Raw genomic sequence first — 13,022 nt, forward strand, 5'->3', positions numbered from 1 at the left:
GAGGCGGCCCAACTGTGACGTAGTTCACGCTTATGCTGCTTTCAAAACTATAGGATAAATGGCAATTTTTAAGCCTCGTTGCAATTCCACCGCTGTACCTAACGCAGCCTTTTGTCACTTAATTAGTTATAGACGGTGGTGGAGGAAGCATTCAGATCCTTTACTTAGGTAAAACTACTAATAGCACAGTGTAAAAATACGTAAAAGTAAAAGTCCTGCATTGGAAATGTTACTTACATAAGAATATGTTAGAATAACCAAGAAAACGTACGCAAAAGTAAAAAATATTCACTGCAGAAAAACAGCCCAGTCCAGCATGCCAATCAAAGCAGGACTTTATTGTTGTACTTATTATAGATTATTATTTTCTTTTGAAATGTAGTGGAGTAGTTGTAGCTCGTGGCACGAGAAGAAAATACTTGAATAAAGCACTTCAAATGTGTACTTAAGAACAGCACTTAAAGAGCATTGTATTTTTTATTTTTTTACCTCTGTTTAAAGAATGAGTACTTCTTCCGCCACTTGTAACACCTAACATGCTGACTATTTGGGAGTCTGGCAGGAAGGCTTGCAAAACAAAAACTTCTGTCAGGCAGACATACTTAAGTTTAAGTATATAATCATATTTTTAAACAGTTTTGCAGGACATTAGTACTTCATAAACTGATAGTCGTTCTCAAATACAATAATTGAAAGCTTTGATATCCTTGGGTTAAAACAGTCAGCTATTAACCTCCAGGAAATTCAATGCTTTAGCAATCTTTACATGAATAAACACACCAAAATAACGTCATTAAATCAACACCAGCATTTTATTTTTTCTCAAAAAGCATGTAAAAAAAAAAGAAAAGAAAAAAAAAGAAAAGAAAGAATGCACAAAATGATTGTGTATATTGGCGTAGAAAGGGGGGCGCTTACATTTTTAAATGTTACACTTCCATACCACAACTAAGCAATAGAGAGAAGGGAGAATAGAGGAGAAAGACTGCATACACAGTCCAAGCGTTCTTTTGCTGTAAGGCCACCTCAATCCACAGGTCAAGTCTGTAATATAGAATACATTTTTCAAGGATGCATACATTTAAAATGTCTTCATGACAACAGCATTGAAAAGGTCACATCAAGCACAAAAATGAAATGACTCACAGGTTTAACATTTAAAACGTTACACTGCAATCATTCACCTGAGCCACTTGGCACCAGTGTAAAGTGTACCTTGTCTGCTCTGTTACACTTAGAAGTTGCAATTCACAGATTCTACAGTTGTACCTTGGCGAACTGCTAACAAAGAGTGACAAAGACAGCATTTCTAGATACAATACTCTTGATTTTAAAGCATTCTCAGGGATCCAGAGGACCATTTTAAAAAAAAGAAAAAAGAAAAAAAAAGGGAAAATATAAAATATACATTGACACACACAATCATTGTACATTATATGTAGATAAAAAGTGGTTGGATAGGAAAAATGGCTGCTGGTTGAGTGAAGTAATCCTATGTTTAATAGTGGGGCTCTAGCAGGTCTGTTTTTGAAAAGGCATAATCAGGAGATTTCTTTGTAAAGATCTGTGTACTCAAAGATCTTGTTTGAAAAAAAAACTATAAAGGTCAGCTATTTATTTCTAAGGCTTCTCTTTTGAAAAAGTCCATCTGTTTGAGTTTAGCTTTCCATTCTGCACAGCATGCTCAGATTCACAGTAAACCTTCAGTCACAAAAAGTACTTTGTCATTCAAGTGTCAAGTCAAGTCTCAGTGGTATTCAGACATGTTCTAAAATGAGATAACTGAATGGCTTTAAACTCATCCTTGTTTAGAATGAAATATAGATGTGGAAATCCTGTTTATCTTGGTTAATTAAGTTTTGGAATGAACTAAGATAAAAAGTGTCTTGAGTGCAGTCGCTGCACTGCAGACCGAGGCAAAGTATTCCGAAACTTTGAATAAAGGCTACGTTGAGTTCATGGGCAACTTAGTTTTTCTTCCTCTCACATACGACGACACTGTCACACTTTCCCCAGCAGAGTGTGCTCTGCACTGGGTTTGGCATGCAGCATGCAGGAGCACATCAGGGGACCAATACTGTGACAAACCCTCCTTTAGACACCTCAGTTTTTAGAAATAGGTCCAGGTATTTAGCTAAGATGTATTTAGCTCATAAGACAGGAGATTTGAACAGGAAGGCATTTATCTAAAAGGGGAAACCTGTCCACGCTAACTAGATGGTACTAGGGGAGAACAAATAACAATGGATGTTCAAGACACTCGGATCTGTCTACATCCCCATAAAAACGGTTCAGTTATATGAACACACTCAAATACAGCAAGGGAGAAGTCATCACAAGACGGCAACAACTGACAAGTGTGAAATGATGAAAGAACCAAACTGTGCGATTTCCTGCAAGGCTTAAGCTCTGTCCATCAACATCCTCATGTGACACAGAAACGCAACTGTAATCTATTTACTCAAGCGTTTACAGCTCTTCCTAAAATGTTCCATATGACGGAGCGAGGGATGTTTACGCACGAGGCCTCAGTTTCTCTGTGATTATCAACATCTTGTCTGGTGATCGTGTGTGGTCATATGTGCAAAGACGAGAGTACAGCATGGTGGGGAATGTTCACTAATCACAAACTACAGATCTATGTACAGATAGTATACAAAACACAGTCTGAGAATTCCATTTAAATTTCACCATAAAAGCTCAGAGAGGATCAATTTATGCCGTGACATCAATCAAATCCAAACTCAAGTGCTTCTAAAAACTTTAAAAGGTGATTTCCTATGCATCAATGGAACAAATAAAACCATTCACAACACAAAAAAGATCGTTACAGTCATAAGATAAGGCTATTAAGACCCAGTCATCCCAACATGCAAGGATAAGATTCAAAGTGGTCGATAAAACGAAACGAAACCATGGGATGACGTGAACCATAAAACACAAAAATGAAAACACGAGAGGTGAGCTGTTGCTGATGTGTGCGGTTATTTTACAGTACTCTGTACCCTGTTTGTTCCTCAAATATATATAACCTGACAAACTTGACAGCAAAGTCACAATACTGAGGAATATTATTTTGATTTGTGTTTTGTTAAAATGAGTGAAAACCATGGAGTATTTATTTTTTTTTGTTGAAATCCTTGGGTGAAAATTGACCTGAGTGTACGCTCTACTGCCAAACATGGATGCTCTGTAACCCCTATGTTGTTTGCCTGAGCATACGGTTTAATTGTTGAAAAAAAGGGTGGAAATCATTCAAAAGAATAAGAAAATCCAAATAAAAGTGATTATTATTATTGTTATTATTATTATTATTATTATACTTCCCATACTGGAGAAGTCTTTTGGTCACAATCAACTACCAATTCCAAAGAGGAAAATAAAATTACGAAAATACAGATATCATTAAAACCAAACCCAAAATATATCCCCAATATTATTTCTTAAGTGGTATAATTATGACTGGCCAGTCATTTCCTAGCTGTTTGTGCATGTATCTGTTTTGATGGCATTTAAAAAGCAAGTGAGTGCGTGGGTAATTTAACAGTGCCCCAGCCTATGAGGCATGTGTTCATCGTGATGTATTGGAGGTGTTAGGAGGAGGAAAAGGAAGATGCAGGGCTGGGAAGGGAAAGGCAGACATGATTATGCTGTCTTTGTTATATTTTCTGTCTCCTTGGAGGCCCAGAGCTCTTTGTGCTGTTTGCGTCCAAAGCCCTCGTCGTAGTTGCCTTTGCTTTTGAACAGCTGCTGATAGTGGGGTTTACAGTAGAATTCACCTTGAAGAGCCGCAAAGGTGCCAAGGCTGCCAAGATGGAAGAGATCAAACAGTTATACACAAACCAAAAGGCATAAGTCAAGTTTGCACACAGGAAAATTATCATTTATATATAGTCACCTGAGTTTGGCATTGCAATGCTTGCAGCAGAAGCATGTTGAATGGAAGACCAGGTTGTTGGCAACCAATCTCTCCATTGGGTAGACCGTCTTCCCACATGATGAACAGACTTCCTTTTGGGTCTTAAAGCTGAAGGACTGAGCACATAAATATACAGATTTACTACCAGACACACAAACAGGCAGTGATCTGGGCCTCTATTAGTAAGATGAAAGCTAGCGTATACAAAAGAAACCAAATGCAGGAAAGACTTCCTTTCCTTGCTTCCAAGATCAAAAGGCCGATGGCAGTGAAGTGGGCCAAGAGTAACGCAAACAAAAAGAGGAGAGACCCATGAATGAGGGATGAGGACGAAAAGACAGACAATGCATATTTACCTTAGATCGCTGGACAGGTTTCTCTTCAGTGGTGCTCCGGGTGTCCTGCATAATCGAAGACAAATAAATGTAACCTTTAAATGTATGTTGATATGCCTCAAGTGCAACAACAAATATTACGTGAAATCAACAGTAGATGTCTGTCCTATCAGATTACAAGGAACAAAGAGCTTCACATGGATGGGAGAAAAACAACTACGTATTTTCCCCTGTCCTCTTATTACCTCTACCAGTGTGTTAGTATTGTCAATCTGATCTCTTTCTCTCCCCCTCTTTCTATTTGCTCCATCTGTCTCTTTGCACCCCTGGGAGAGGATCAGGTGCCTTCTGTCTGGTCATGTGAGCTGAGCTGTGGGACTCTCTGCATGGGGCTGTCCTCCACATAGCAGAGCAGATCAGAACCGGCCTTATAGTTAAGAAACTTCACAGGGTAATATCTCTCTTAATAATCTCTTCGAAATGATGGGAGAGCCCGCTGTGACTGACACCTATTCTGCTAGTCTTTATGTTCTTGCAGCTGTGTAATCCACGCATGTAATGAAGCATTTCTTTCACTCAACCCTACAATCATGAACAATCGTAGGTTTACTCTTTAATTCTCAGGCTCATTTATAACATAAGTCATGACGTTTCTGGTGCTGTGTTGACCTTTTTGTCAGTTAATTACAGGTTGGTTACTGTTGAGATGAGGAATTGAAAGACTACCACCCCCCCAGGCGCACCGAAGGTTAAGAGTAAGAAATATTTGCATGATCTCAAGCTGGAGGAAGTTGCACAGTAGTAATGACTGTATCCTCCCTCTTGAGTATTGCAGCCAGTCTCCAGCAGCAACAAGCATGGCCACATCTTTAAGCAGGGCTAACAGGTAGTTCAAGCGGATAATAAACAGACACAGAGACATTCAGGCATGTACGCTGTAACTGCCATGGACAAGCCACTGTGCGGGGAAGAAGGGCAGCCTCTGTTTAAGGCAGGGGGGAAAAGTCCACTGCAGACTTTGCTAAACCCCTGTTATGTAAGGCCGTTTGGCTGGAACTGGAGGAAGTGGTAGAGGTTGGGGTGGAGGGGGGGTGTTACCAGAGTTGCAAAGAGAAGGAGATCTTTGGCTTCAGTGGAAACTGTTTAAAATTATTTTATTTTAGCACTCTTTAACTTGCAAAATGTCTTGCCTTGTAAGCAAAAAAACAATTCAAGAGTCTGGCACAGTGATGGAAATGTTGACTGTGAAAAAAGGAAAAAAATCCAACATTACCATGAGCAAGTTTTTTTTTTTTTAAACTTTCTCAAGTCACGGATTGTTGACTGCCACCAGGTGGGTGTATGTATCACTTATATGGTTTAACTCACCATGGAAAAGACCATTTATGTTCAAAGTATGGGTAATAAAATCACTGGAACTTAGTGTTCAGTCATCCCAACTTCAAAAGATGTCGCTGTCATGGCCGGCACGAACTTTTCAGTGTATTAAGCACACGATTCATGCTGACAAAAGAGGTCATGCTCACTCATGTGCAACATTGCTGTGAGCCTAATACAACTAGAGATATTAAAGTCATGGCTACCACTGTACAAACAGTATGGAAATATCTCTGATGGTTGACAGATTTATAGTTTTATGATATGCATATTGCCTCTATTGTACTTTGCATACTATTTTTGACCCTTTTAACTTAATGCACCACCAAATAACTGAGTAGGCGGAACAGCAAGGGTGTTGCCTGCACTTAGGAAACAACATGACATGCTTTTGAAACGATCAGCGGCTTCCTGTAGATGCAATCACATCCCAACTGTCTGCAGTCTCCTCTTCATCCCCGATTCCTCTTTAGCTCAGTTAATGCTGCCGCTCTTTAGCAGACAGAACACACGTCGCTGGTTATTCAGCAGGTTGCATGCTTAACCACTTCCTGTTTCTGCAGTACAACTGATAAGCTGACATGACTTTGATCTTTTTTTTAAAATTACTTAACACTGCCGAGAACTCATGCCTGAATGTGTAAAGTTCCCACAGTACAGTCGTAGAGAAGGTCTACTTAAGTGGGAGGCTGCAACAGCAGGAAAATGAGGTCAATAAAGGCTTTATTTGTGCACATGAAATCATGAAATTAATGTAGCCAAAAAAACAAAACAAAAAAGGAAAAGTGATCTGAGTGAAGGCACAGAATTGCCAATGTTTTTTTAAAAACACAGCGAGATTAGTTACCATGTTAAGGGGTAGGCATGCATTCCAACACACACACATTTACTTCAGATTGGCTTGTGCCATCTTGTCTTCTGTTGCCTTATATGTACATGAGTCTCAATTGCCACAAAGCAGTTAGAATGTGGCAGGAAGTGACACAAGAGGCTTCCTGTGTCTCGCAACGGGGACGGCAGCAACTGTCGTTCGTCCCAATGACTTGACTGCGAATTCACACGAGTTAGCTCGAGCTGGTCAAAGAGACAGGGGACAACACCAAGTACATGGAGGGGCGGGGAATGGAGAGCCTTCATGAGCACAGAACAAGGTGTTCAGTGTGAACATAAATAAAGAAGGTTTGTAGCCTAATTAATTAGCTCTGCTATGCCCAACACTGTTTTATCTGTGAAGCGATTTACACGCAGTGTGTGAGCAGCTCGAGCCAGCTGGAGAGATGTATCCCACCAAACAAAGATCACTTTCACACAAGTGCTGAAATAGTCTTGCAACAGAGGCTTAACTCTCACCTCAGCGCATCAATCACTCACACGCTCTCCTGCTTTAACTTTAATCGCACCTGCACATGTCTGCCTGTGGCTGTTTCTGTGTTCATGCTGTAACCAGCTTTTGGTAGGACATTTTGGGAAATATGTATATAACACTCCCATGTCGGTATGGGAAATATGAAGTTACAGCCAGCAGCTGGTTGGCTTAGCTTTGCACGAAGACTAAAAATAAGGAAAAAACAGCTATTCCTTGCCTGGCAGATAACAACCTGTGTTTTTGTATGGATTGAACCAACAAGATTAATCAAACTAAAGTTGCAAACATTCAAACAACTACTGTCACAAATTCCCCAAGGGCACAGACCACCCATGTCTGGCCTTATTCTTTCAAAATAAGGAAGAGATACAATAGGAAGAGAATTTGGGGATGTAGTATAGAAATCAATTTCAAAATAATGCACGCAAGCCCTTCATTGTTATTGAAGTCAAGCAGGCACCCAAACCACAAACCAGACCCCTCTTGTCTAAAGCTGCAGTGTTTATATGAGGCATCTGCTGACGTAAATCAGCCATTTAGAACCGTTAAAACAACTCCAAAGAATATTACAGGGGTTAAAGGTCAAGATGTCCGTAAAGAGTTCAAACGGGAAGTAGTATCTGCCCTTTTTCCCTTCCTAGTGCTGATGGACACAACACAATAGCACAAACCCCTCCCGCTTCACACTTGATCATCGCTGAAAACACACACGCACTATGGTGCACGATTCACTGCAACAGGCCCCTAGAAGGGAAGGCAGGCGCTATGTTAACAAATGTCTTATGTCATTAATCCAAAACAAGACTTTCCCTTCTCATCCCTTATTTTTAGAAACTTGATCATTGCTTAATCATTTGGGACAGCGGAGTGGAAAACCTCATCCTTCAAAAAACAAACCAAATAAGTCCATCTATCACAAACTTCAAACTAATCATAAAAACATTTTCTAGGCTAATACTAGCAACATAAACCATGAGTCTCAAGTCAAATATTTTCGATAGATAGCGTCGTACTACATATTGCACTTTCTAGACCTGCAAGTCACGGCACTGATCCAACAACTAAAACAGCTGCTGCAGGGCAAAATATATGGGTTCCCCTTGACAACAACCTTCCATCAATACTCTGAACATGTCAAAACTGAACAAGTTATGTAGACGAGATGCTCGGGGGTTCATGAAAAACTTTTCTGCGATGGAAAAGTATTTGCTGAATATGATTTTTGACTGGCTTTAGAAAGAAACAGTAGAGTACAGATGGATGTTCGCAACGCCAGTCTGCAGAGTAATCATATCTGGTAGCATGTTGCGACGTTTGGTCAGCCGCTACTTCTCCTCCCTTTTAGAGCTTCCTGCAGAAAGTGACAGGGCAGTTTTCTATATGTCTATGTCTTTAATCAGCTGACAGACAGACACTTGTTATTTTCACTTCCTGTCTGGATGGGCTGCTAATGTCGAGATAAAAACCTTTTAAGAATGTATCCAATTATGCAGCTATGTCCGTGCAGCATTAGGAGCACTTAAAAACTGCTTAGCTCGCAGAAAGTGGAAAAAAAAAATTAAAGCTGCAAATACTCATATTCAAATGTCGGACTTCCAATGTTTTATCAACAGCACAAACCCTAAAGATGCTCAATTTACGCTGAAAATGGGAAATGTTTGGCATTTTTTGCTTGGAAAATGACTTCAAGGATTAATCTTGTTGTTGTTTTGTTGATTCAAGTCCCAACTCCAGCCTTATAAAAGTAAAGGGAACAAAACACTAGACTTCTGAGAAGCAGGCTGTCCCTTCAGGACAAAGTGATACTGATTTTTCATTTGTAATTAGTAATCAGCAACTTTTGTCCACAGAACCTTAAGTTGTGCACTGCAGCGTCTGTCTAATTATATCCTTTTGTGACTTCTTTGAAGAAGCTGCCCGAGGGCCCAATTAAAACTACTTGAGTCCTCTGTTTGTGTCAGGGATATAACACCAAGCTAAAACATGGTCAAAAACTATTTTCAATTCATTAAATCTGACAGTAATAATTAAGTCAGAAAGCCAAATACCATGTCTGTTAAAGAATACATGTATTACATCCCTTATTTTTGTCTAGTGACCCTAAGCCAAACTGTGTTCAGATCTCGGATGTCTGATGGTTGGTATGGTATGCTGCAGCAGCTGGTCTGTTTACACTTTCAACTTAAAATTGCAAAGAACAAAAACAACAAAACCAGTGATTGTCTGTAAAGAATGTGTTGAAGACCTGGAGCCTGTGTTGACATGACATAGCGAGAGGCCGCTGCCTTCTGCAACTGGCTGATGCTGGAGAAGAAAACAGCCTCAAGGGATATGCCTGATCAGATGTTATCATGGACTCGAGAGGAGGGGGACATTTCACAACCAAATTCTCCTCCGTGAAGTGGAATTTAGGATAACATGCCCCATCTCGTCGCCAAGAAAAGAATCTCCCATTCAAATATCTGCTCTGTGATCGCAAAAAATTTCCATCTCACACTTAAGGCTCCTTAACCGGAGAACTCGAGCTCCTTATATGTAAGACAGTTTGAGTTAAGAGTGAGAATCCCACAAGGCTCTACAGGCGTCAAAGGACGTCTACTGTTGTGTGATGATACTGTGGGAAACTCTAAACGTCTTTCTGAGCAGTGTGCCTGAAGTCTTTTCAAACCAGATAACCTACATGACATCAGTGCTCACAGCCACGGAGATGCAAAGCAATGCGAGCGCGTTGTTGGTTACACAATACGGAGGATAACACTTAAACAGCAGAGAGCAGCTGTTAGACAAATAAGGGCGAGGAGTTTGGACTGGATCGCAAAAAGATCACATAATACCAATAAATAGAGTAATTAAAAAAAGGCAATTAGTGGCTTTTGACATCTTATTGAACTGATTTGTTGCTGTATTGGTAGTTGAGCTGAACTCTTCACTAGAAATCGTCTCAGAGATCTTATTTTCATTAAACTAAGCAGTGAACCATGTCAGGCCAATGAAATAAATTGAAAACAATTGAAAGTGAAAGTAATGTGCCAAGTCTTTGAGCCATAAAAATCCAGTACAGGTTCATGGTCCAAAGTCACAATTGTATTGCTTGATCATGAAATCTAAAACTAGCCTCTGCTTCCAATTCATTAAAAGCATAAAATCATACTGAGAAACATTTACATCTTTTCCAGGCCTGAAGAAAAGGCTTTGTTCCTTTGTTCACACAACCATCCTGACTGCGTTTCTTGTTTTCAAAGCAAACCCGAACTGTAACACAAGACCGTGATGCTGAATGTGAAAAAGGGACAGGTATGCAGCCATTTAAAAACAGTTGGCCTGCAGCTCATTCGCCTGAACCTGCTGGCGACCCATTTAATACTATTCTGCACATCTAACAACACAAAAACACCCCTCCTCCCAACATATGGCACTTCTGACATGACCAACAAAATCAGGTTTTTGTGCCGTTAATGGTTAATTGTTTGACAGGAGAGCATATGGTCAAACAAAATAAATGTTATTAGTCCTCACTGCAGCTTTGTGCAAAGAGCTTGGTCTAAATCTGCATTATTTGTTTACTTTCTTTAGAACAAGTCGAACTGAAACAACAGCCTCTTAAATCCATCAGAGCACTGACATAAATCAGCCAGCAGAGCAGGGTGTCAATCCGTGCCGTCAACTCTGAATGAAATTACAGTTAGGCAGCCCACTGACGGTGGCAGGAAATGAAAATGACCATATACTTACTTAAGCCTTGTCGCCATATGCCAGGGATATAATGACAGGCTGTTGTAAATGTGGTGCCCTGAATGGATGAAACATGGTTTCACCAGACCACAGAGCACTTTGTAAACTGCTCGACAACACAAACATGGGCAAGAAATTTGTACTAAGAGTGAAACACATGTTTTCCTGCACCTAGGCTACATTTGAATCCGCTGAGGTTTAATCCAGTCCACTCATCCGTTTGGTATGACTCAACTGACAATCTCAGCAGCTCTAGGTGAGTTCATAAGACGTTTCAGTTCCCACACTGATGTCTGGGGACACTTGCGTGTTGTTTAAAAGAAGCATTCAGCTCTGCTTTGTGAGCTGGCTTCTGGAGAATCCCAATTATGTGTCGCACATGTAAACATCTTATCCTGGATTCAAACCTGGCCCTTATCCCGGGGTTTGAAAAACCTGGGTATGTTGCACATGCTGTGGCATGTAAAGACCAGATTAGGGTATCTGATCACTCTCTGTTACACGGATAGGTACCAGGTGATATGAATAAGCGGGTTTCTCATGTCACATACAAAACAAGATTAAAAGTAGGACAAAACCAGGATACTAATGTGAAAGTAACGATCAGAGAGACCTCCATCATAACCATCGCACTGATCACAATGGATTTTAGTCAGCGGGCTTAAAATGGATTTTCTGGTTTTATTCATGTGCTAACTTGATTAATTGTTGGTGTTTGCTCGTTTATGGGATTAGATTAGATTAGATTTGATTAGAGCAATTAGAAATCCCTAGTCCAGACTACTTCACTGTATGTACCTGCTTGTTTTAGTACAGACATTTACGTAACACTCAGCAGGTTGGAGCCAGGTTATAACATTTATTTGCAAAAAACAAAACAAAAACATCCATCTGCTGAAGCTGGAAACTGCTGCTCAGGCAAAACAAAAACATAAAATCACAGCACATAACAAACACATTTACAAGGGATGATAAGGAGAGGGAAACAATCAAATGAGTCATCTGCTATGGAGGGCTGGATCTGAACGAGCATGGAGCATGTGTGTTGGGTGCAATGGTTTTATTTGGTGGGTTTAAATCCCCTCGTTGGCTGAGAATAATTAGCCAGCATGCTAACTAATAGACACAGGCAGTGTGGTCGTAGCATTTTGTGAAACGACGACGACGAGCCCTTTCAATTACCTTTAAATCCGAAACTACATCTCCTCTAATTGTTAATTAGACTAAATGATATGCATCGTCCATGCCGTGGCTTATACAGCCAACCCGGCTTCTGGATGGTTAGCTGGAGGTTTAGCCAGTGGACGGACATCATCACCTCACCTCATCTCACACACAAAAAGAAGCAGCAGCAGAGAGGAGAGCAGCGAGAGAGGGAGGGGAGGCTGCAGACACACACGGTGCAAACAGGCGAGGAAAAAGCACTCACCATCTGCGCTTCTGTTTCTGCGACACACTGGCTCAAAAACGCAGAGTCTGTTCTCTCAGTGGCTGGAGGTGGATGTCTGCTCTCTCATTCACTTTTATGGCAGGCTTTGTTGTAGACGCTTGGCCCCCGGTGCCGGTGAGTTTCTCCCCTCCGCTTCGCTCCTCGTCTCGTTTTTCAACAGAGCGTTTCTCTTTTTTTTTTTTTTTTTTTTTTTTTTTTTTTTCCTCCGGCAGGATGTCGCACGCTATTGGTTCGCATCTGCTCCTGATGCATTCACGGGCCGTCGGACAAATCACAGCTACGAGTGGAACAAGGATGTCACTGTCAGGCCTTTACACATGTTACCCACGGACCTTCATTTAAAGAGGTTTTACACTGATGGCGACTAGGATAATAGTTTGTAATGGTTTGTAACCTTTCTCAGTTGGGCTGTATTATTTTTGGTTTGATATTTGGGCTTTTATTGTCCTGAATTTGTTTTATGTTTTTGAACACACCCCGTTTGGTTTGCATGTCTATGTCATAAATATGTCTAAAACAACTATATAATCAAGTTTTATCATTTTAGCTAATAATAAAGACGTAAAGATGCATTTTTATAACGTATGGCTGAATAAACTTCTGTGGAAGAAATACTGGATGATGAATACTTTATTACCTGTAAACTCTCAGGAAAATGCACTTATCAATCTCAGTCTTCTTACACCCTATTGGCTACAACTCAACATCTGTTGGCATGTAAACATTTGCATTATCTATGTTAATAACTTTGTCATCAGACAAAACAACAGGCGGAGTTCACGCTTGACTAGAATGCATTTAGAATCATGAGCTTTTACTGCCACCCTGTGGTCACAGTAGGAA

General features: G+C 40.4%; 1 protein-coding gene across 1 annotated transcript; it reads right to left on the reverse strand.

Annotated features, from left to right (window-relative positions):
- Positions 1 to 793: 793 nt before the first annotated feature.
- limd2 (LIM domain containing 2) lies at positions 794 to 12,381 on the reverse strand. Its single transcript, XM_010744948.3, has 4 exons — positions 12,159 to 12,381; positions 4,276 to 4,320; positions 3,899 to 4,035; positions 794 to 3,805 (listed from the first exon to the last, which is right to left on the reverse strand). Exons 1-4 carry the CDS (start codon positions 12,159 to 12,161, stop codon positions 3,646 to 3,648), a joined length of 345 nt encoding a protein of 114 aa, XP_010743250.1. The 5' UTR covers positions 12,162 to 12,381; the 3' UTR covers positions 794 to 3,645.
- Positions 12,382 to 13,022: the final 641 nt, after the last annotated feature.

The sequence above is a fragment of the Larimichthys crocea genome, chromosome XII, assembly GCF_000972845.2.
Source record: "Larimichthys crocea isolate SSNF chromosome XII, L_crocea_2.0, whole genome shotgun sequence".
Classification (NCBI taxonomy): Eukaryota; Metazoa; Chordata; class Actinopteri; family Sciaenidae; genus Larimichthys; species Larimichthys crocea.

Coding starts and splice junctions, on each gene's coding strand:
- limd2 (XM_010744948.3), bottom strand. Junction 4,036..4,275: donor AACCTGTCCAGCGATCTAAG/GTAAATATGCAT, acceptor TTATGTGCTCAG/TCCTTCAGCTTTAAGACCCA. Junction 3,806..3,898: donor CATTGCAATGCCAAACTCAG/GTGACTATATAT, acceptor CCATCTTGGCAG/CCTTGGCACCTTTGCGGCTC.